At 54.6% G+C, this 21,733-nt stretch overlaps 1 protein-coding gene and 1 long non-coding RNA gene across 2 annotated transcripts in view; both read left to right on the top strand.

Moving 5' to 3' along the window:
• The window catches only part of NUDCD3 (NudC domain containing 3), a 73,085-nt gene extending 59,541 nt beyond the window's left edge, over positions 1–13,544 (top strand). Inside the window, exons 5-6 of the mRNA XM_030871222.3 lie at positions 8,227–8,415; positions 11,768–13,544. Of these exons, the coding sequence (XP_030727082.1) occupies positions 8,227–8,415; positions 11,768–11,878 (300 nt within the window). The 3' untranslated portion in view covers positions 11,879–13,544. The remainder of the gene's footprint in view (positions 1–8,226; positions 8,416–11,767) is intronic.
• A 695-nt stretch (positions 13,545–14,239) lies between these two features.
• The window catches only part of LOC132597837 (uncharacterized), a 28,394-nt gene continuing 20,900 nt past the window's right edge, over positions 14,240–21,733 (top strand). Inside the window, exon 1 of the long non-coding RNA XR_009565205.1 lies at positions 14,240–14,368. This is a non-coding gene — a long non-coding RNA (uncharacterized lncRNA). The remainder of the gene's footprint in view (positions 14,369–21,733) is intronic.

Genomic DNA, 21,733 nt, shown 5'->3' with positions numbered 1-21,733 from the left:
CTATGATGGCTCAAGTGGTCACAGGGAGCGTGGACCCGTGATCCTGGGTGCCCCATTGTCCACGGATGCCGGGCCTCACTCCTCCTGTGTGGGGTTGATGGACCGCCCAGAGCTGTGCACGTAGAGCTCGTCCCGGCAGACAGCTGGTTGTGCTTTGCTCCCTCTGAGGGGTGCTTCTGTTGTCTTCAGCCCTGTTGTCTTCGAGTCCCCACCTGGGACGGAAAGACTGACCTCATTGCTGGACGCTGAAGGTCCACAGCCACTGTTTACACACAGATCTGTCGGGGTTGTGATCAGGGTACCGAGGATTCCCTGTACTTGACGTGGCTTCTGCAGAGATGTGGTTGTTAAGCAGGTACCTCACTCTTGGGATTTTCGTTGCCAGAGGTGATGTTGACTTCTTCATGCCTGTTCCAGAGCCGTGTCACCTTTTTTGCGTGTTTTGTGCAACTTGCGTCTGAATACAGACGTGGCTCGTGGCCAGGGCAATAACTCCTTGTAATTATGGCCTCCATCTATTGGGTACACTTTGGCCCTGGCTCTGTGAGGTGCCTGTTGGTGCTGTTTCGTCTCTGCAAGCCTGTTGTACAAATCAGGATGCTGGCGCTCAGAGAGGGTGAAGAGCTTGCTCAGGGTGGAGCCAGACCCCAGACCCAGAAGCCTCCCGTTTCTCTCCTTCTCTAACTTTCAGCTGAAAGGCACCCAGGAGCGAGTAGGCGCGGGGAGGAGAGCTGGCAGCGGCGCAGCATAGCTTGTGACCAACAGCCCCGGGCCAGCAGGGAGACTGGTGCGTCGCCTTCCCTGCTGACCTTGATGAGACGGCCTCGGTGTCCGGTCATGCTCCCAGGCCCCGTGGTCGTCCCAGGCCCTCCTCTGGTCCAGGGGGAGGCTTGTGCCCTGACTGCCTTTTAGTTTTCCAGTTTGCTTTTGCCAAGCACCTGCTGCTCGAGGAGTTATAAAGAAGCAGAACGGGCTGCGGTGCACCTGTCACTGCCTGTGAGCATGGCTTCTGGCTGTTCTGCTCCTGCGTAACCCTGCGAGGTCCACGGAGACACCTCTCAGAATTGCAGGTGCTGGGCTGGTTCTTTCCCGAGGTTCCTTCGAGTGGCTTTCATCATCCGTGGATGGCATCACATTTCTAATGCTGCTCCACCACTTGTAGAAAAAGAAGAGGACTTAATTTAGAGCATCACATCCTCTTCCGGAGCTTCCCTGCCAGCCCAGCCCCCTGCACACCTGGCGTGCACCTTCTCAGGAGTTGCGGGGATCCTGCCTGTCTCTGCCTTCCTCCTGACCACGGTCCTCGGGTACAGCCGATGCCAGTGTCTTAATGGAGACATTGCTGCTTATGGAGCTGAAGGTTGGGTGTGTTCTCAGTGTAATTATTTATTTACTGGTAACATTGAGGACCACGTATCTGAGATGATATTGTAGCTCAGTAAGCACATGACTTTGATGTGTGAAGACCCTGGGGCCTTTGCTGACCAGAACAAGTGCCATTCCCTCGAGCCTCTGGAGGGGGAGAGCGTGGCTGCCCAGGTGGCCAGGCCTGCTTTGTGCCTCAGCCCCACTCACTGGACCTCCGTTCCTCGATCTTAAAGTGAGGCCCAGAGCCTTGGTTGGTCGATCCCCAGACGTTTGTTGGTTGCTTATCACTAAGTGGCAGACCCTGTGCTGGGCACTGGGGCGATTAAGGAAAATAGCCAAGGGCCCTCCTCTTAAAGGCTGCGTGGGCCGAAAAGGGCCCCCAGATGTCCTCGCCAGATCCCAGAACCTGCAAATAGGTCCTTATTTGGAGACGGGGCCTTTGCAGATGTGATGAGGTTAAGGACCTTGCGATGATGAGACCATCCTGGATTATCCAGGTGGGCCCTAAATCCAGTGACAGGTGTCCTTACAGGAGGAAAAGAGACAGACACAGAGTGAAGTGAAGGCAAGGCAAGGTCGCCTGGAAGCTCTGGAGGGAGTGCAGCCCCGTCCAGCCTCCAGACGGAGAAGAGTCTTGTTTGAAGCCCGCAGCGCGTGGCGCTTTGTTACGGCTGCCCCAGGACACTAGCCCAGGCCTTACGTGGCATGATCTCTGTGGGGGCCACTTGGGACAGGAGGGGTCACCCCAGGGGTGCCTGTCACCTTACCAGAGTCCGTGGTCCGGGTCCTGACCTCCCAAGCAGGCCAGTGCAGACATGCCCCTTGATGCCCAGCCACCACTCCCTCCTTGCCAGAGCCGGATCCACATCAGACACGCCCGGGCAGGCTTTCAGAGCAGGCAGGGGTGGCAGCTAAACCCGGATGACAGCTCCTGCCTCCCTCCCTCCCACACTCGAGAATGTTAAATGAGGCTTCTTGATTCTGAGGCAAGCTCCTTTCTTGGTTCCCGAGACGCGAAATCGGGGCCTCCCCCCGTGGCTTGTTCTGTCCCAGAACCCGCCTCGGCTCACTGTCCTGGTTTCTCCCTGCAGGTGGGGCTAATGGCCCTGCCGTGGGCACCTGCAGGCCATGGCCTCGAGCCCTCGAGGCTCCACGGTCTCGGCGTTTGTAGCCATTCGTGAGGCGACGCCAGTCCACACACTGACACGATCCACACTTGTCATTTAAAGCTGGTACAGTAGCTGCAGAGTGTTCACAGACCTTCATCTGCTTGCCTTAAAGCTCGCGCTACTGGGTGTGTCTGGTGCTTGAACCTATGAGTGTTTTTATATAAGCTGCGTGCCCCGTATTTAGATTATATATTTAGATTACAGTTCTCAAAAGTAGAGTTACAGGCTGAGTGTAGTCCTCGGCCATTGCCGTGGGCTCCCCTAAGAAGGATGTCGGATTTCTGTGGCATCAGCAGATCCCTGTGTGCCCTGGCACTGGGCTGTTTTCGAGTGGGGATGTGCGTTTCTCTGTGAAGTGGTTCACCACTTCTGTTTTGTCGCTGGTGGCCACCGGCCCCCTGCCTGGCTCTGAGGGGCCATCGTTCAGCTTAAAATACAAGTTAAATTACGTTAGTATTTTGGCAAGAGCCCAAAGCCTGGAAATTAGTCCAGGGACTGAAATGCGAGTTCTTGGCCTTCAGTGCTCATGTCTCCCAGGACCCGTCGTGTTTCTCAAGGTGGTCACATTTTTGGCATCATCACCAACACCTGGATCTCCACCGGGTGTTGAGAAGCAGGTAGCCCGAGTCCGCATGTTCTGGAGAAGTTGCCTGTGAATAGAAGGGACGTGTCGAGCAGAACTGGAAGACCACGCTCCTGGTGGACAGAGCGCGCGTCCCCTCGTCCCGTGGGGGAGGAGAGTGGAGACGCAGCTTGGCACTGCGTGGTCACCTGCCTCGCATCCACAGCCCACCATGGCCGGGTTCTGTCTGGCCCTACAGTGCTTTAATGTTTAAGCTTAAAACACTTGTTGACGACATTAAAACCAGGAGGTTGCCCACTGCAGTGCTGCCTCTGGCAGAGCCCTGAGAGGCCAGCGGTCTGGCCGGGGCCGCGTCCTCCCCGCAGAAGTGCCTGGAGCTGAGCAGGCCCCTGCTGCCTCTTCCTGTCCTCTGTCCTTGTTTCAAGGCGCCTCTCTGAAGCCCCATCCCACAGCTTTCACCTGCATCTCCTTGGCCCAAGCTTGATCCCACGTACGGGCAACTGCGAGGAGCCGTCCTCCTCGCCGGGCGCACTGCCTCCCTCTCTGAATAGAAGCAGCGTTCTGTGACAAAGGAGGGGAGGGAGATGAGTGTGGGTGAGTCATCATCACCACACAGATCGGGGTGCTGAGGTGAGCTGAGCCATGTGGAGTTGGAAGTTTCTCTGAGGACATTTTGGGAAAACTGTTCAACCAGCACTCTAGGGGTCCCCCTGAGAAACTGATTCTAGGTCTGGGACCAATTGCTAAAAGGAACCTGGAGGAAAGCCAAGGAACGAGGGTGTGTTATCAGGTCACAGCAACCACCCGTGACCAGCCGAGATGGGGCACTCTGAGTGCTGTGTGATCAGGGATGGGAATGAGTGAGCCATTGAGATGCTATGTGTCCAGGAGCTGGTGCTGACGACAGAGTGGCTGCATCATGGAGGAGAAGGCCCCTGCTGGCCCCTGCACAGTACCTGTTGGGGCTGGAAGTATGTCCCTGCCATATTGTGGGGCAGATGGGGTCAGGGAGGAACTCCGGGAATGTGGCACATGACTTCTGTGCCTGCAGGGGGGATATCCCAGGAGGGCTGCAGCATCACCTGTGCAGGTCCTGCGGGGGCACATCCCTGAGCTTAATCAGGAGGAAGCACCAAACAAACCCCAAATGAAGGATGGTCCTTAACAACAAAAGGCAAAGGCGGTGGAAGGTTCCAGATGAAAGGGGACAGGCCCACTAAGATGTAGTCAGGACCCTGGACTGGATCCTGTGCAGGAGGGAAGGTGAGCTGAAGTTACTATAGTAAAGAACTTCCATACCTTCAGGAAGGAGACACTCACCGAAATATTAGGGGTAAAGGGCCAAGATGATTCCAAAAAAATTCCGGTAATTTACCCCATATTATAAACTTACACACATAGGGTGAGAGCGTATGTGCAGACACACATACACGTGATGAAGAAAAGGCGCAGCATGTTCACAGTGCGTGACTCGAGGAAAAGGTGTTCTTTGTACTTGAATAATTCTAATAACTTGTAAGTTCGAAATTATTCTAAATAGAATGTTTTAAGAAATGAGATGGCAAATAAGCCCATGAAAAGATGCTCAACGTCGTTAGTCATTAAGGCAGTACCAATTAAAACCACGGCGACATGTCACTTCACGCTTATTTGATTGGCTCCTGGAAAGAATCGACAGGAGCAGGGACTGGTGACAGTGTGGAGCCCCTAGGGCTCCCCTGCACTGTGGATGGGAAGGCCAAACCGTGCAGGTCGTTTGGAAAACAGTTTGACAGTTTTTATAAAGTTACATGTGCACTTACCATAGGACCTAGCAATCCCACTGCTGGATACCTACGAAGGGGAAAGGAGACCACAAAGCCCTGCAGGCAGCCTGGTAGCTGACCGCTGAACCCTGGAAACACCCACCTGTCCACCCACAGGTGCGTCGGCCTATGTCGGGGTGACCCCCATGCGCGCGTAGCATGGCTGAACACCAGGCCACTGTGCTAAGAGAAGAGCAGACCAACGGACACAGACCAACGAAATGGCAAAGCAAGTGTCAGGGGCTGAGGGGATCGCCGTCGAAAGGGGACCGCGAGCTTTGGGGTGTGGCTTGATAGCAGTGGTGGCTACGTGGCTGCATTTGTCAAAACTCATAGGATGCACCCTCAAGAGAGTGAATTTTACTGTGTGCCAGCTTACGCCTCCACAAACCTGATTTAAAAAAAAAATAAAAAAATGTTAAAATAAAAAATCAAAACCAAATGTTAAAGCATCAGACTGCTTTATCAAAGATGTTACTTTTAGACCTGAATCCTTGAGCTCCATTCCAAGAACATTTCACCCATGTCCTCTTGCTTCTGCACTCTGTATTATTCCACCTGAAACAGGAATGAAGTTCTGACTCACTAGCATATGAATGGACCGTGAGGACATCGTGCTGAGTGAAAGAAGCCAGGCACAGGACACATAGCCTGTGGGTCCGTTTTTGGGAAATGTCCAGAACAGGCAAATAAATGGTTTGTTGCCAGGGCTGGGGGAGGGACAGAGTGGGGAGTGACTGCTCATGGGCACGGGTTCTCCTTTTGTGGTGATGAGAGTGTTCTGGAACTAGATAAGAGGTGGTAATACCTCAGACTCTTGTGAATGCGCTAAGTGCATTGAACTGTTCACCTTAAAATGGCTAATTCTATGTTAATGTGAATTTCACCTTAAATTATTTTCACTGTGGTGCTCGGCTCATCTTGATGTTTACTGGGTCTGCAGAGTGCCCATGCGGACTTGTTCTGTGGACACACGAGGCCCGGGCAGCGAGGCCCACCAGGCTCCTTGTTTTCAGGGTCAGTCCCGTTGAGCCCCCGAGCTGTGTCGGGCCTGGATGTGTGTGTGGACCTGGCTGGGACACCCCGTGTGTGGTTCGTACGCGCAGAAGCAGCAGCAGAGCCCTGGGGCGGGGATTGGGCTGACCCCACAGTGCTGTCACGGGCTGCTGGTCCGAGCATGGCTCTGTTCTGCCTGTAGCGCTGGGCGATCCAGGCGAGGCGCTGAATTCCAGGTAGAGGTAATAGTGGGTATTTTACAGAGGTTGTGAGCGCTAACAATACATGTTAGAGAGATCTTGGCCATGATGACGACTAACGAAGATACAAGTAAAATGAGTCTAAAGGGTCTGTTGTCTCTGGAGATTTACAGTCGTCTCTCAGTATCCTCAGGGGATTGGTTCCAGAACCCAGCCCTCCCCCCACCTCTCCCCGCCCCGAAGGATACCAACGTCCAAGGATCCTCTAGTCCCTTACATAAATGGTGTAGTGTTTGCATGTAACCTGCGTACATCCTCCTGTTTACTTCACATCATATACCTAATGCAATGTAAATACTATGTAAACAGTTGCTGAAGTGTGACAAGTTCAAGTCTTGCATTTTGGAACTTTCTGGAAATTTTTTTTTCCAAATATTTTTGATCTGGAGTTGGTTGACTTCAGTGGATGCAGAACCTGTGGATACAGAGGGCCGACTTCCTCAGAAGTCTCTCCTGGAATGGTAAGAGAATGTATTTCCCCCGTGGAAGGTTTCTGTGGCACTGGCGCAGTGATCTGCAGCTCTGTAAAGACGGGGCTCAGTGCTCGGCACTGGGGCCTCTGAGGGCCAGGTCAGGTCTGCGCATGCAAACAGGAGAGTGCAGTTGGCCAGAAGCTGGCTAGACAGAGCATCTGAAAACAGAAGCTGCACCCTGAATGTAAACAGTGGCATTGGCAGGGTAGAGGTCATTCATCTGATCAGGTGGGCAGGGGGTGCTCAGAACCCCTGCCATCTCACCCCTGCGTCCACCCAGGACGCCCGCGTCCACCCAGGATGGTCAGAAGTGGGGCGACTTGCTTTTGTAATGTGCTGAGATGCTGACATTCATGCTGTGCTTGTGGTTTCCTGGAGGTTGTCTCCACTGTGTGACCCGCCCTCATCACTGCCCACGCCTCAGCCGCTCTCAGGGCCGAGACTTAGCTCTGCTGTGACGCTGTGGGACCCGGTCTCCGCAGGGGCTCTCCGTGGACTCGGGCAGCAGGGCTGGAGCTGGCAGCACCGCTCCCCGCAGCCCGTGAGCCACGGGGCCGACTCCTTAGGCCCCGTGGGCCTGCGGTGTCTTCACAGATGTCGCCTGTGGGCCAGCTCGCACTCCACTTTGTCAGGATTGCCCGCTGGCCAGTGAGCCTCTCCTCACGGTGCTCCTGTGAGGAAGCGCGCTCTCACTGCTGGCTCCGTCATCTCTGTGTCACCTCCCTGCCCCTCTGGGCATGAGTGGGGGTTACATCCCGTCTGAGAGTGGACAGAGTGAGGGAGCGTGGGCAGCCCTCCTGTCAGTTCTTGGCCAGTCAGTAAAGAGTTTCCCGATGAGCCGGCCAGTTACCATAGGGAGGAGGTGGCCTGGGCCCTCCCTGTGTGGTCCCTGGGATGCGTGTACTTGGCATCAGCTTCAGGCAAAGCCCTGCTATTCTGCAGTCCCCGTCTCTGAGTTCTTGTGTCCCCCCGACTCCCCCCGTCCCTCACTGGGCTGCACCATGAGGCTGAGTGGCAGGTGAGTCACATGCAGCGGTCGCAGGGCTGGGGAGCCACTCTTGCAGCCGCCTGGCCAGGAAAGAGAATGGGACAAGGCGCCTGGGCGTCTGGCTGGCGGGTAGTCATTGTCAGACCGAGTGCTTGGTCCCCCCAGCAGGCAGGAGCCTGGGTGCTGCACTTGGAGGCGGCAACGGTCAGCAGGAGGGAGAGGGGTGAGCTACCGGGGCCCGGGCAGGTGGATGTTGACAGAAGCTCCTGTTTGGGCTCCAGCTTCCCTCGGCAGCTCGGGAGACCGTGACGGGGTCTGGGTACCAGCGGATGGGGCAGCTCGGAGTGCTGGGAAACGCCCCACTCTGGTCCGAGTGGGCTGGGCTTCTGGTGACTGAGCAGTGCGGATGCTGATGCCTACGGGGGTCAGTGTCTTCTGAGAGGACCTGGGGGACAAGGACCGCAGGCACCGCCCAGTCATGGTGGTGGAGAGTGGAATACTCAGTGCCCGGGGTCTGGACAGCCCCGCTGGGTCCCCGGTGCCACCTGCCCGACACTGACTGTGTCTCTGCCCTTGTGTGCCAGGTGAGCCTGAACAAGGTGGGCGAGTACTGGTGGAACGCCATCCTGGAGGGGGAGGAGCAAATAGACATCGACCAGATCAACAAGGAGCGCTCCATGGCCACGGTGGACGAGGAGGAGCGCGCCGTCCTGGACAGGCTCGCCTTCGACTACCAGCAGAAGCTGCAGGGCAAGCCGCAGAGCCACGAGCTGGTACGGGCCCTCTGGGGTTGGAGCGGGGGCGGGGCGAGCTGCTGTGGGCTCCTGGCGCGGGCACGCCGGCTTGCTGGCCGCCTGGGACGGGGCGCCCAGCCAGCAGAGCCAAGAGCTGTCTGTCCTCGGGGTCCCGGTGGTATCGCGTGTTGCTAGCTGACACGCTGGGGCCGTGCGGACGGATCCCTCCCCTTAGCCCCTCCAGGACCCTCAGCACAGGAGGGAGAGTCAGGCCCAGCCCTGCCTCAGGGCGGTGCGGGTTTGACCACAAAGGGCCAATGGGAAGAAAGTCCTTCCAAGTCACTTCGAAATGTCAGAGGCGTGAGAAGTGTGCCTGCGGCTGTGGGGGGACGGGAGGAAGTTAGTGACTAAAGAGGAGGCTCGTGCCTGAGCCTGTGGTGGCCACAACGAGGAGGATTAGTTAGATGTGTACCGTCTTCCTTCTGCTTTAATACTCCCAAGAGTGGCTCCCTGCAGAAGTGAGGGTTGCTTTTCTCAGGTTATTTTTAGTTCCCAGTGTCCCACGTGAACAGCGCCGGGAGTTTGAGCCATGGCACCACGGCCCATCTCCAAGGCTGCTCATGTGTCAGACACGAGGCCCGCCCTCCACCCCACCCCCAGTGCCATTCAGATTCTCAGGCGTCCTGTTTTGTCTCCGAGGGGCCTCACTTTGTGGCTCCTGTGAGTGTTCTAGGCCTGGGGCCGTCGAGCGCCCCCGCCCACTGCCCCGTGCCTGTGGTCCTTCCTTTCTGTCTCATTCAGACCTTGCATGCAAACGGCCTGCCTCGCTCTTTCAACGGCCAAGGAGCCATGGAGGGGAGTGCTTAGTGAGTGCTTACTGCACGCAGGTTGGGTCGGGTTGGCTGGGTCATGGTCCCTGTTGCAGCACCCCTGAGAGGGGGGTCGAGGTTTAGAGGTCACAGCACGTGTTCAAGGTCCCACAGCCAGACAGCAGGGCTGGGGTTTGAACCCTGAGCTGGTTCCAGTCTTGTCTGTGACTCCTCCCCGAGTCTCTGAATTGCCTCTTGGTCTGGCTCCCTGACCCACCTGGGCTTTTGGGGCTAGAGGCCAGGGCTACGGTTGACCACTGGATCACAGGCATCTGCTGGTCTTGTCTACGGAAACTGGCCCCTGGCTGTAATCGCTGAGCTCGCAGGGCACAGGACGCGGAGTGCAACCCACCTCTGTGCACGTTTAGGCGGCAGTTTTAGCCAGTTGTGCTGCATTTGCCTGTGGCCACCAGGTGAAAGAGCACTCTGAACGCTGGCCTGACGGGAGGGGACCTTGTGCAGCCGTCGAAAGTGTGGGTGTCGCTGCCCCGAAGTGGGCAGGCACCTGGCTATGAGACCCAAGTAGGAAGCCGAGTCCCTGTTGATGAGCTCAGGGATGGGGCCGGCCGATCAAGAAGGATCTGAAGAAGAGCCTGGAAGACCCTGCAGTCTAATGGAAAGACCTCTGTGGTTTGAGTCGAAAGGGATTCTGGAAGGGCTTGCCATGTGCCAGGCAGTGTGCTGACCATGAAGGGGCGTGAGTGCCTGGCCGAGTGCAGTGCCCTGTGGAGACCTTCAGCAGACACACAGGAGCCCATGGCTGGTGGTGCAGGCGGCAGGACTCGGGGGTGACCCCTCGCCCAGCTGACCTGCTCCTGGACGGGCAGGGGCCTCCAGCTCGCCGGCCCTTGCTGGAGATGGTAGAGGACTGACACCTCAGGGCCGTGGTGGTAGAGGGGGAGCACCAGCACTGCTGTCTGGGACTCATCTGGGCTTAGCAGACATTCGGGGCCTCCCAGGCTTCCACGTGGACTGTCCTCAGTACACGGGGCCTTGAGGGAAGCGCAGTGTGGGGAGCAGGATCTGGACGGAGAGAAGAGCTTTGGAGGCGCGAGGAGCCAGTAGAGCTGGCGTGGCCTGGCGGTGAGGGAGCTGGGCTTCGCGGTGCTGAAGCCACGGACAGTCTCTGGAGTCCTCGGAGGAAAGCGTCCCCAGGAGAAGAAGGAAATCGGGGCTGGAGAGTCAGCAGGACTGACTGGTGGCTTCAGATGGGGGCTACCGGGAGGAGGGGCGGCTTAAGAAAGCAGGTGGTGGCCATGAGGGGCGTGCGGCAGGACCAGCGCAGGCAGCGGGCCGGGGCCCCATGGAGCTGGAGCGTGAGGGGCCCGTCAGGTGGGTCAGGGCTCACTCAGCAGAGGAGGTGCTCAGGTGAGGGGCACAGAGTGAGTTGAGAGACTGGGAGGAGGGGGCTTCAGAGGGGTAGGTGGGCGAGAGCTAGAGGAAGAGGGATGGGACGGAGGAGGAGGCCTGGCCCAGCAGGGCTGCCAGGAAACCCCGGAGTCAGGCTGGTGGGCGGGGCCGGCCTCTCTGGCCCCTTCTCCACGGGGGGCGGCCTGCGGGCAGCACTGCCCGCTCCTCCAGTGCCCTTCCCAGCGTCCCTGGCGTGTGTCATCTGTACCGAGTTGGGAGTAATATGGATTAATCCCTGAGATGTACTACCCATCTTTGATGTGTTTGCTGCTGCACCACGTAGGTTTCATAACAGGGAAAAGAAGGCCCCCGTCAGGAGGGGAGTCCTGCAGCCTCGCCAGACACCGGGAGTTTTCCCCTCAGCTCAGTCTGTCAGCCTAGAGGCCAGAGGTGGACAGGGCTTTCTGGCCCCGTGGCAGTGAGTCTCTTTGTTTCTCCTGGTCAGAAGGAAGGGGAGATGGTTCCCAGCCTGATGTATTCGCAGGGAAGCACAGAGGGCAGACCCGGGGACCCGCGGGGAAGGAGGGCCTACAGCACCTCGAGGGACCTCCCTCATAGGCGCAGCCTCCTGCCGTGCCCTGGCCCAGGCCACAGTGCTTGGCCTGCTGCTGCCCCTGAAGGCTGGATGGTCCAGGCTGCCCATGTGCTGGGATACGTGATCCAGCAGCTTTGACCTCTGCCCCCCAAGGGCTGCAGGGGTCGGTGACTGGTGGGTCCACAGCCAGACTCCCTGAGGTCTCTCTGAGTCACAGCCTGGGTCATTCCCAGACTATCTGAGGGTGCAGGCCTCGAGGCCACCAGCCTTCTCCCTGGGAAGGGGGAGCAGAGAACCCCTCTTTGCACTTCAGTCAGCCCTGTGGGCTGTAGCCCTCAGGCCATTTGGAGTTCGGATAGGTATTTCTGGTGAGAAGGGACAGCATCTGAGCCAGGAAGATAGCCGGTGCTTCGCTGGGGACAAGATGGGGGTGGAATCTGCATGTGGGAAGCACAGTCTTGCGGAGGGTCTGCTGTCACCCTGGGCAGGTCCTCTTCCGGAGGAAGCAGAGCAGAGTCCTGCTCTAGGACATGCGGGCCTGGTGACTACAGTTAACCTCTCTATTTTCTGTTTGTAGAAAGTCCATGAGATGCTGAAGAAGGGGTGGGATGCTGAAGGCTCCCCCTTCCGAGGCCAGCGATTCGACCCGGCCATGTTCAACATCTCCCCCGGGGCTGTGCAGTTTTAATGACCGGAGTAAAGGAAGCCCTCGCCGGCGGGGACTCGCTCGCCTGGTTCACCCTTGCCATCCTTCTTTTCAAGGGGGAACCCGGCCTCCACTCTGGCCCTGCATCTCCAGACTGTTGTAGAGCAGGGCGGGGGCTGCGTGGCCCGTGCCGGGCGGGTGTTAGAGAGCAGGGGGTGTCCTGGCAGGCGCAGCTCCGGCCCCTCCTGGCCGTTAGCCACCCCCTCCCTCCGCTTGCTGCTCGTGTGCTCTCTGCTTGCTGTTCTCACGCTTGGGGCGGGCGTGGGTGCTGCTCGGCTGTTGAAGCGTGGGCAGGACTGTGCAGCCTGAGGGCCGAGCTCCTGGCCAGTTTGGGGAGAGCGCAGCCTCGACCTTTTGCTGGGTGTGTTCACGTGTGGTCTTGCCCGCCTGCTTGTACGCGTTCACCGCCTGCCTCAGCCTCGTTGAGGAGCTGCGGAAACTGGGGTCCTGCCGCCGGATCTGGACGCTGGAAGAAAGTGTCTTGTGGCCTCAGGTGCAGGCACGGCAGGATCTGTCCCTCTCCTGACCGGGCTGCTCTGCTGCCACCCAGCCTAGCACTTTTCTCTCGGGGGATCCGGTTCTTGTCAAAGTGAGCTGGGCCAGGCACCCTCAGGAGGCCCCGTGGTGTGTCAGCTGCTCGGTGCAGCCCTTGGTCCTTTCCTGGCTGAGGCCAGACTGCACCGCACAGAGCTCGTGGCTCTGCTCCCACCGCTGTCCCAGGACCCAGAGCCTGTGCCCTTCACCAGGACTGTGGGGCTGCCCTTCCGGGCAGTGACCTTGCAGGTCTCTGCACCCTGGAACCTGCCCTCGTGAGCTCTGTTCTCTGGTCTGGGGGAGGAAGGAGCCCTGTCTGGGGGGCGTTCTTTCTGGAGCCTTCCCCCTTTAACTGCAGAGGTGGGAGCTGCTTCATCACAGTCTGTGGGGGCAGGTTTCTGGCTCACAGCGCCCTGTAGACACATCCCTGGGTCCCTGGGAAGCGTTTGCTTGCTCTCATGCCACCACAGGAGGCGTGGACACCAGGTGGCTGGGGGAAGCGCCACCATGGGAGCACAGGGCCCTGCTGTTTGCACTTGTCACCGAGGCTGGTCACGGAGCTGCTGGAGGCCCCTCTGTAGCGCCCTCAGGATTTGCACACCTGTCCCACATAGCGAAAGGTCTCACTGGCACGTGTCTGTGAGAGAACCATTCTCAACACGCCCCTGTCTCCTCCTCCCCTCCGCCGCCCCCGTGGGGTCTTCTGCTGCGACCGGCAGGGCTGTGGTGCCTGCGCCTCAGCTGTTTGGGAGATTTTGGGAGCTGTGGACTCGGTGGCCAGTTGTCTTCCTTTTGCCCGATTTGATTTCCAGTGTTGGTTTCTCCCCACCCCGCCCGCTGTAACAGCAGCTCGCAGGCATCTGGGAGTGCGGGGCTTCAGGGGAGGGAGTGCTCGTTCGCCCTCGCCGTGCCGTGTCGTGTCGTGGGAGACCTCTGCCCCTCGCTGCCGGCCTGGGCCCTGGAGCCTGTGCACTCTGCCCATTTTCTCTCTTCAAACCTGGCAGCAGCAGTTTGGCCACTGAGCTCCGTCAGCTGAGGTCCAAGGAAGTGGGGTACACACCTGCAAAATCACCCTGTCTCCGGTGTTGGTTTGCAATAAATCTGTATTTAAGCACTTGTGGGTCTGTGTGTGACGATCGTTGCCAAGACAGTTCTCATTGTGTGGTCATTACCCGAATTCTAGCCCTGAGGCCCGCGTACACAGCAAACGCCAAAATGGGAAATTCCTAAATGTCTCCCAGAGGTGTTTCTCATCCAGCCTGCATCCTGGCAAGGCTCCACACAGATTTCAGAAATCTAACAAGCTTTTGGCCAGGAGAAAAGATCGTAGCTCTAGAGCTTGCGTGCATTTCCAAACAGGAGTCAGAAGGCTGCAGCCCGAGGGTCCTCAGTGCCCCATTTACCTGCACGGGTCCCGGAACGCTGGGCTCACGAGTCTGCCTGCACCCGCTCCGGACATAACAGGTGTGTGACACATTCCCTTCCTCAGTCACATGGCAGCCTCTCCAGAGCCCCCCCGCCCGTTCCCCCATTCCAGGGGCCATGCTCAGTGGGCAGGACCTGGTGAGCATTTCTTGATAAGCATTTCTTGAATGAGTGAAGAATGTGCAAAGGGCTCAGCAGTGGAATTACCAAGCGAACTGCAAACTCCCAGGGCAGGAAAAATCTGCCAGGAGGGAGAGGCACCATCTCTCAACAGTTTGCCTCCAAAATGTGCGGGAGGGAGAAGAGTCAGGAGTAGTCTATGTGCCAGTGTGTCCAGGAGGTGGCAGCTGCCTTACAAAGACCTGACCACCCAGAACACAGTCTGGGGAACAGACCCAAACCCCCCTCCGTTCTGCTCCCCAGACGGCCAGCTGGCAGCAGGCTCAGCCCAGGTTGGACGACTTGTTTCCGTGAATAAAGAATGGTGTGTGGACTCGCAATCGTCAGTCCTCGGTAAGCGCTCTCTCCCTCTTCATCAGAGGGCAGGCTCCAGAGCAGAGCTCCTGCCCTCGACAGTGGCGCACACGTGGGACCGGTCCCCCCTGGTCTGGGAGTCGGGTGGTTGCAGCCTGGCCGCTGCTGGGCATACCTTTCCTGGACACCAGGTTGGCACGCTCTCTCTCAGCTCCCTGATGCCCCCGTGGGCGTGGTTAGGAATCCCGAGGCCCCTCCTTCAGGTCCCTGTCACAACTTCAGGGGCAAGGAAAAATTCATATATTCTGTAGTCTCAGACTCAGCTCACCCCCCAGCCAGTCCACACGAGCATGGTTTTCTCTGGTCTATTCTGTCTTACGTCCTTGGTTTTATTCTTTACAACTGAAGGTTGGGTCACCGGCTTCCCTTCAGAGGGAAGAAAGGACCGTCGGGTGCCAGCTGGGGGTCCTAGATCCTCCCCTTTTAACCCGGAGCCCTCAGCTGGACGCCACTCTGCTGTCCTAGCCCCACTCTGCAGGCTCGGGCACCTGCTGCTGCTGGCGTGGGGAGGGCGGGGCTGGGGTCACACACTGCAGCCCACCCTGGGAGAATCTGGGGACTGACTCGGACTTGGTGGTGCGGAGAGGGGCCAGCCTGGTAGAACAAGCGTCACGCCAGCTGTGGACAGAGAGCCAGTGGGCCTGACGTGGCCATCCTCCTGCAGGGCAGGCCCGAGCCTGTCCCCTGGAGATGGAGGCCGTCGCGAGAGAGGTGCCTGGACCCGAGAGTGAGTCAGGGCTTCTCCAGGGAGCTCGAGCCAGGCCTTCTACCACCTCTGTCCTGGTTCCTCCTGGGAGGGATCCTAGGCTTTTTGGCCAGCGCTGGATGGGGCATTAGGGACATTTTGGTTCAAACCCCCACTGTGCAGTGGTCACAGAGGAAGTGTCACCCCCGAGGCGTGAGCTGGGCCCACGCTCCTGCCCACATTCCCAGCGTCACCCCGGAGATGGCCTGGCCATGGCTGATGCTCTGCAGGTGGATGATGGAAGGAGGGGGAAGGCCCCCAGCATTCGCCTACTGAAACCCTATCAGCCCAGACGTTGCAGAGGAGGACCCTGAGGGGTGGCTAACTCTGGACGGGACCACCGGAGGTCACGGTGAAGCAATGGCGCCGCAGGGGTTTGGGGGAGGTCCCTCCTGCAAGGATGGGGAGCCTGCTCCTTGAGGGGCCGCGTAATTGGGAAGCTGCCCAGGTTATGACCTTGCAGGGACTGGGGTTAGGAGCATCGTGTTACGGTTGGGGTTAGAGCAGTGTCCCCTGGTGGGCCTGGACTTGGGAAGATCGCTGAGCTGCAGCACGGGAAGTCAGAGGCCCCAAAGACGGTGTGCCTGGCCCACACAGCGTCTCACAGGGGGTTTGGGGTTAACAAGAGGCCAGGGAAGGGCTGCAGAGCGGGGGCTTCAGGTGGGGAAGCTGCCAGCAGCCTCAGTGACCACCTGTCAGGGCTGGGCCGGTGCAGAGGGCACAGGGGCAGGAGACCACGGGCCAGGGTGCAGGGTGCCGGCAGAGGGTGGAGGATAGCAAAGGGAAGTGGAAGCAGGGGCAGGAAGGAGGGGAGAGGACGTGCCCTGCTGGGCCCCGTACATCCTGTGTGTCCTCAAGGTGAACAGCCCCATCGGTGTCTGGGAGGGCAAAGCATCAAGGCGGGCCACCCCTAGTCTCCCAGTTGCAAGGTTTGTGCCAACTCCTTGGGGGAGCCCTTAGCCCTTGGTCAAGGGGGAGGCAGGCGGTGTTTCTGGAGCATTTCGTCGCAGTGTGTTGGACTGGACAGCATCAGGACATCCTGGGTGCCCCCTCGGACTGTGGATCAGCGCCTCCCAGCGCCAGTCACAAGATGGCGCACCCTGTGTTTATGCTGGATGGAGACAGCATGGCCTCTGGAACCCCCGACTTCCTGGCTTAGTGACCCATATAAAGCACAGAGATCTGGGGCGGGCAGGCCAGGTGGAGCCCACAGCACGCCCACATACCCCAGGGCCTGGGGCCAGGGATGGGGGAGTGGGCATCCAAGGAGTCCAGGTCTTGAAGGCCAGGGTCATGCCTTGGATTTCACCCCAAATTCCTGAGGATTCGAGCAGGGAGAAGCTTCTGGTGTGTGCTGAAGAAGAGCAGGCTTGGGGAAGGGGAGTGGGGTGGGGGTGGGTGGCGGCCAGGCCCCTTAGAGCCCCCATCAGCTTCTGTGTCCTATCTGCCTCCCTTCCTCCCTCCTTTACTACCCCCCCTCCCAGTCCTCCCTCCTTATTTCCCCTCCTGACCCAGCTGGTCCCAGCTCACCTCGCATGGTCCCAGGATCCTGGCCCACAACCTGCTCCACTAGGAAACTTGAAACCCTGTGCTGGCAGAAGGTGCAGGCCGGGCCCAGGTGTGCAGGGTGACAGGTCCTGAAAAGGCACCTGTTGACCCCTCCAGGGGCGTCGTAACCCCATGGATCCCCCTAGCCTTCCCCCTCTCACCCCCACCTCCATGGCTGGAGGTGCACCTGTGAGTCTCCCCAACCTTGCCTCAGGCTGGAGGCCACCACTGGGAGGTGGAGGGTGCCTGGCTCCTCGTGCCTCAGTTTCCTCAGCTGCAGAATGACCCATGCTTGCGAAGGGCCTTTGGTGCCTGCAGCCCCTCTGGGGTACCATCCCATGGCAGGTCAGCAGTGGGGCAGGGGAGGAGCACCGCCTGCCAACCCTGGCCTCCTAGAGCCGGGCCTCCCGCCCACCCTGCACCTGCAGATCCTCCCGCTTCTCCTGGCCTTGGCTGGCCCCTCACGATTGCCTTCAGAGACCCTGACAGAGGTCACCACCCTGCCCTCCTTCAAGGAGCCCCAGCCCTGGGGGGACAGTCCCTGGCCAGGCCCCCTCGGCTCCCCTCTTAACTCTTCCATTTTTCTCCCCACCCCTCCCCACTCTGCTCCTCTCCCCGCCTTCCTCCATCCCACTCCCCCACCTCCAATTTTCTCTCCTCTCTCCCCTCTGCTTTCATCTCCCCTGTTCCCGTCCCTCTTTCCCTCCTCCCTCTGTTCTCCTCCCCACTTCCTCAGGCCTCCCTTCCTCTCCTGACCTCAAGGTGGGAAGGTGACCTGGTCGCCAGGGCAGTCAGGAGGTCCACATCCTTTAACATGTTTATTGTGGTAAATATGCATAACACAAAATTTACCATCTTAACGATTTTGAAGCGGCATTAAGTGCATTCATCTTGGTGTGCAATCATCACCACCGTCCGTGTCCAGAACTTTTTCATCTTCCCAAAGTGAAACTTCATACCCGTTAAAATATTTTTAAAGGACTTCCCTGGTGTTCTAGTGGTTAAGACTCCGTGCTTCCACTGCAGGGGGCGCGGGTTCAGTCCCTGGTTGGGGAACTAAGATCCTGGATGCTGAGATCCCCGATGCTGCATGGCGTGGCCAAAAAAAAAAAATTTTTTTTTTAACTCATTGCTGGTATTGGAAATGAGATTTTACAGAAGTCTCAGTTTCCAGGCTCTCCTGAAAGCTTGGGAGCCCAGGCAGATGGGATCCGGGCGATGGCTGTAGCAGGTGGGCAGTCAGATACTGCAACCCCAGCACTCTGCACTGCCCACCACGGACTCCCTCTGCATCCAGACATTGGAAGTGGGGGGCAGAAGAGTTTGTGTCAGAGTGCTGTAATGATGGAAGGACTTGACCAGCAATTGCAGGTCGAGGGGACCGTGGGCCAAGGAATGCAGGTGGGGTCTGTGAGCTGGAAAAGGCAAGGAAGAGGATTCTCTCCCAGAGCCTCCACAAGGACACAGCCCTGCCAACATTGATTCTCGCCCCACGAGACCCATCTGGGGCTTCTGACTCCCAGGACTCTGAGAAAGTAACTGTGTTTTTTTAAGCTACTGAATTTGTGGTAATTTGTTAAAGCAGCAGTAGGAAATTAATACAGGCACTGCCAATATTTTGTACTTTAACCAGTTTAATAGGTGGGTGCTGGTATCTTGTGATGTAATTCGCATTTTTCCACTGGCTAACTATGGTAGACATCTTTTCGTGTGCCTTTTGCCATCTATATATTTTTGGTGAAATGTCTGTCAAGTGTGTTGCTCATTTCCTAATTGGATTGATTGTTTTAATGTTAAGGTTTAAATTTTTAAAATGTATTCTAGGTAAAAGTCCTTTGTTTGATACGTGATTTGCAAATATTTTCTCCCAGTCTGTGATTAATCTTTTTATCCTTTTAGCATAGACTTCCCAAGAGCAAAAGTTTTTAATGTTGATGAGGTTCAATTTATTAAAAAATTTTTTATGAATCATGCTTTTGGTATCAAGTCTAAAAAATCTTAATGTAGTCCTAGATCTCAAGGATTTTCTATTTTTTTCTAGAAGTTTTATAGTTTATGTTTTACATTTAAGTCCATGATCCATTTTGAGTTAGTTTTTGTATGCAGTGTGAGGTGTAGGCTGAGATTCTTATTTTTACCCCCTGGTGGCTCCAGCACCATTTATTGAAAGGGCTATCATTCCTCCACTGAATTGCTTTTGCTCCTTCATCAAAAATTAATTGGACATATTTCAGTGGATCTATTCTGGGTTCTCAGTTCTATTACATTGAGTTATGTGTCTACCCCCCCGTCAATACCACACTGTCTTGAGTGCTGTAGCTATATGGTCAGCTTTGACATTGTGAATCTTTTTCTCTTTTATACTTGTTTTGGTTATTCTAGGATCTTTCTCTTTTCATACAAATTTTAGAATAAGCCTGTCTAGACTACAAAAAATCTCATTCGGATTTTGGTAAGAATTGCACTAAACCTGTAAATCAATTTAAGAAGAATTGACATCTTTAAATCTTCCAATCCATGAATGTGGTATGTCTCTCCAAGTATTTACATCGTTGATCTCTCCATCAGCATTTTGTAATTTTCTTCATATAGATTCTGCATGTGTTTTATTAGATTTGTACCTAAGTATTTTTTTAACATCTTTATTTTAGAGTATAATTGCTTTACAGTGCTGTGTTCGTTTCTGCTGTATAACAAAGTGAATCAGCTATATGTATACATATATCCCCATATCCCCTCCCTCCTGCGTCTCCCTCCCACCCTCCCTATCCCACCTCTCTAGGTGGTCACAAAGCACCGAGCTGATCTCCCAGTGCTATGCAGCTGCTTCCCACTAGCTATTTTACATTTGATAGTGTATATATGTCAATGACATATGTACTTAAACACTTTGTATTCTTTGGGTCCATTGTAAATGGTATTGCATCTTTTATTTTCCTTTCCTCTTATTCATTTTCAGTATATAGAAATGAAATTGGCTTTTTTTTTAACATCTTTACTGGAGTATAATTGCTTTACAATGTTGTGTTAGTTTCTGCTGTATAGCAAAGTGAATCAGCTATATGTATACATATATCCCCATATTCCCTCCCTCTTGTGTCTCCCTCCCACCCTCCCTATCCCACCCCCTCTAGGTGGTCACAAAGCACTGAGCTGATCTCCTCACTGTGCTATGCGGCTGCTTCCCACTAGCTATCTGTTTTACATTCAGTAGTGTATATATTCCATGCCACTCTCTCACTTCATCCCAGCTTACTCTTCCCCCTCCCTGTGTCCTCAAGTCCATTCTCTATGTCTACGTCTTTATTCCTGTCCTGCTCCTAGGTTCTTCAGAACCATTTTTTTTTTTTTTTAGATTCCATATATATGTGTTAGCATACGGTATTTGTTTTTCTCTACAACTCAATTTCTTTAATGGTTATGGGACTATTCAGGTTATTATTTCATCTTGTCTGAGTTTTGGTAGTTTGTAATTTTTGAGAAATTGGTCCATTTCTTCTAAGTTGTCAAATTTATGTGTATAAAAGTGTTCATAGCATCCTCTCATGATCCTTTTAATGGTTGTAGGATCTGTTATGATATCCTCTGTTTCATTTTCAATATTGGTAATGTGTGTCTTTTCTCTTTTTATCTTGTCAATCTTAGTAGAGTTTTATTAATTTTATTGATTTTTTTTTAAGAATCAGCTTTTTACTTCATTTATTTTCTCTGTAGTCTTTGTGTTTTTTATTTTGTTTATTTCTGCTCTTATCCTTTGTATTTTCTTCCCCTTCCTTTGGGTTTATTTTTCTCTTCTTTTTACTGGTTTCTTGAGGTAGGAGCTTAGGTAATTAATTTGCAGTTTTTCCTCTTTCCCAATGTACGCATAATGCTATAAATTTCCCTCTCAGCACTGCTTTAGCTGCATCCAACAACTGTTTTTTAAATTCAGTTTTCTATCTCTTACTTTTCTTTGAGACTTCCTCTTTCAGATATGTTGTTAAATTTCCAAGCAAGTTTTGTAGAGTTTCCTACAAACTCTTGTCTTTCTACTGATTTCTACTTTAAATCCATTATTGTCAGAGGACATACTCTGTGTGATTCAATTCCTTTAAGTTTGTTAAAGTTTGTTTTATGACCCAGGATATGGTCTATCTTGGTGGGTGTCAGTGGGCACTTGAAAAGAATGTGTATTCTGCTGTTGTTGGGTGTAGAGTGTGTTCTGTAAGTATTAATTCCTGTTGGTTGATGGTGTTGTTCACTTCTTATATCCTTGTCCGTTTGGTAGTTTTATCAATTGCTGAGAGTCCTCCACTTTTTTTTTTTTTTTTTCCAGCTGTGCCATGTGGCTTGTGGGATCCTAGTTCCCCGACCAGGGATTGAATGTGTGCCCTTGGCAGTGAAAGTGTAGAGTCCTAACCACTGGACTGCCAGGAAATTCCCTGAGAGTCCCCAACTTTAATTCTGGATTTTTCAATTTCTCCTTTCAGCTCTACCAGTTTTGCTTCATGCATTTTGAAGCTCTGTTGTTTGATACATACACACTTAAGATTGCTATACCTATTTGGTAGATCTTTTTATCATTAGGTAAAGTCCATCTCTGTCCCTAGTAATTTTCTATGCTCTGAATACTGTTTTATCTCAACTTAATATAGCCACTCCTGCTATATTAATATAAATCATAAAAATAATAAAAAGTATATGTTTTGATTAATGTTTACATGGTATACTTTTCCCATCCATTTATTTTCATTCTATTTTGAACTGAGTTCCTTGTAGACAGAATGTAGTTGGGGCATGTTTTTTTTATCCATTCTACCAATCTCTGTCTCTTAATTGGTGTAGCTAGACCATATATAGTTAATTATTGGTATGTTAGGCTTTTATTTGTTATTTAAATTTTCTGTTTTTTCCCTTTGTTTCTCATTCCTCTGTTTCTTTTTCCTTGGCTTTCTTTGGATTTCTTGAACCTTTTTAAATAATTCCACTCTGATTTATTTGTAACATTTTTTAGTATATTGCCTTGCATACTTTTATTTAGTGATTGCACTAGGTATTTCCATATACATATA

Source organism: Globicephala melas, chromosome 9 (assembly GCF_963455315.2).
Source record: "Globicephala melas chromosome 9, mGloMel1.2, whole genome shotgun sequence".
Lineage (NCBI taxonomy): Eukaryota > Metazoa > Chordata > Mammalia > Artiodactyla > Delphinidae > Globicephala > Globicephala melas.
This window is presented reverse-complemented; position numbering and strand designations above follow the sequence as displayed.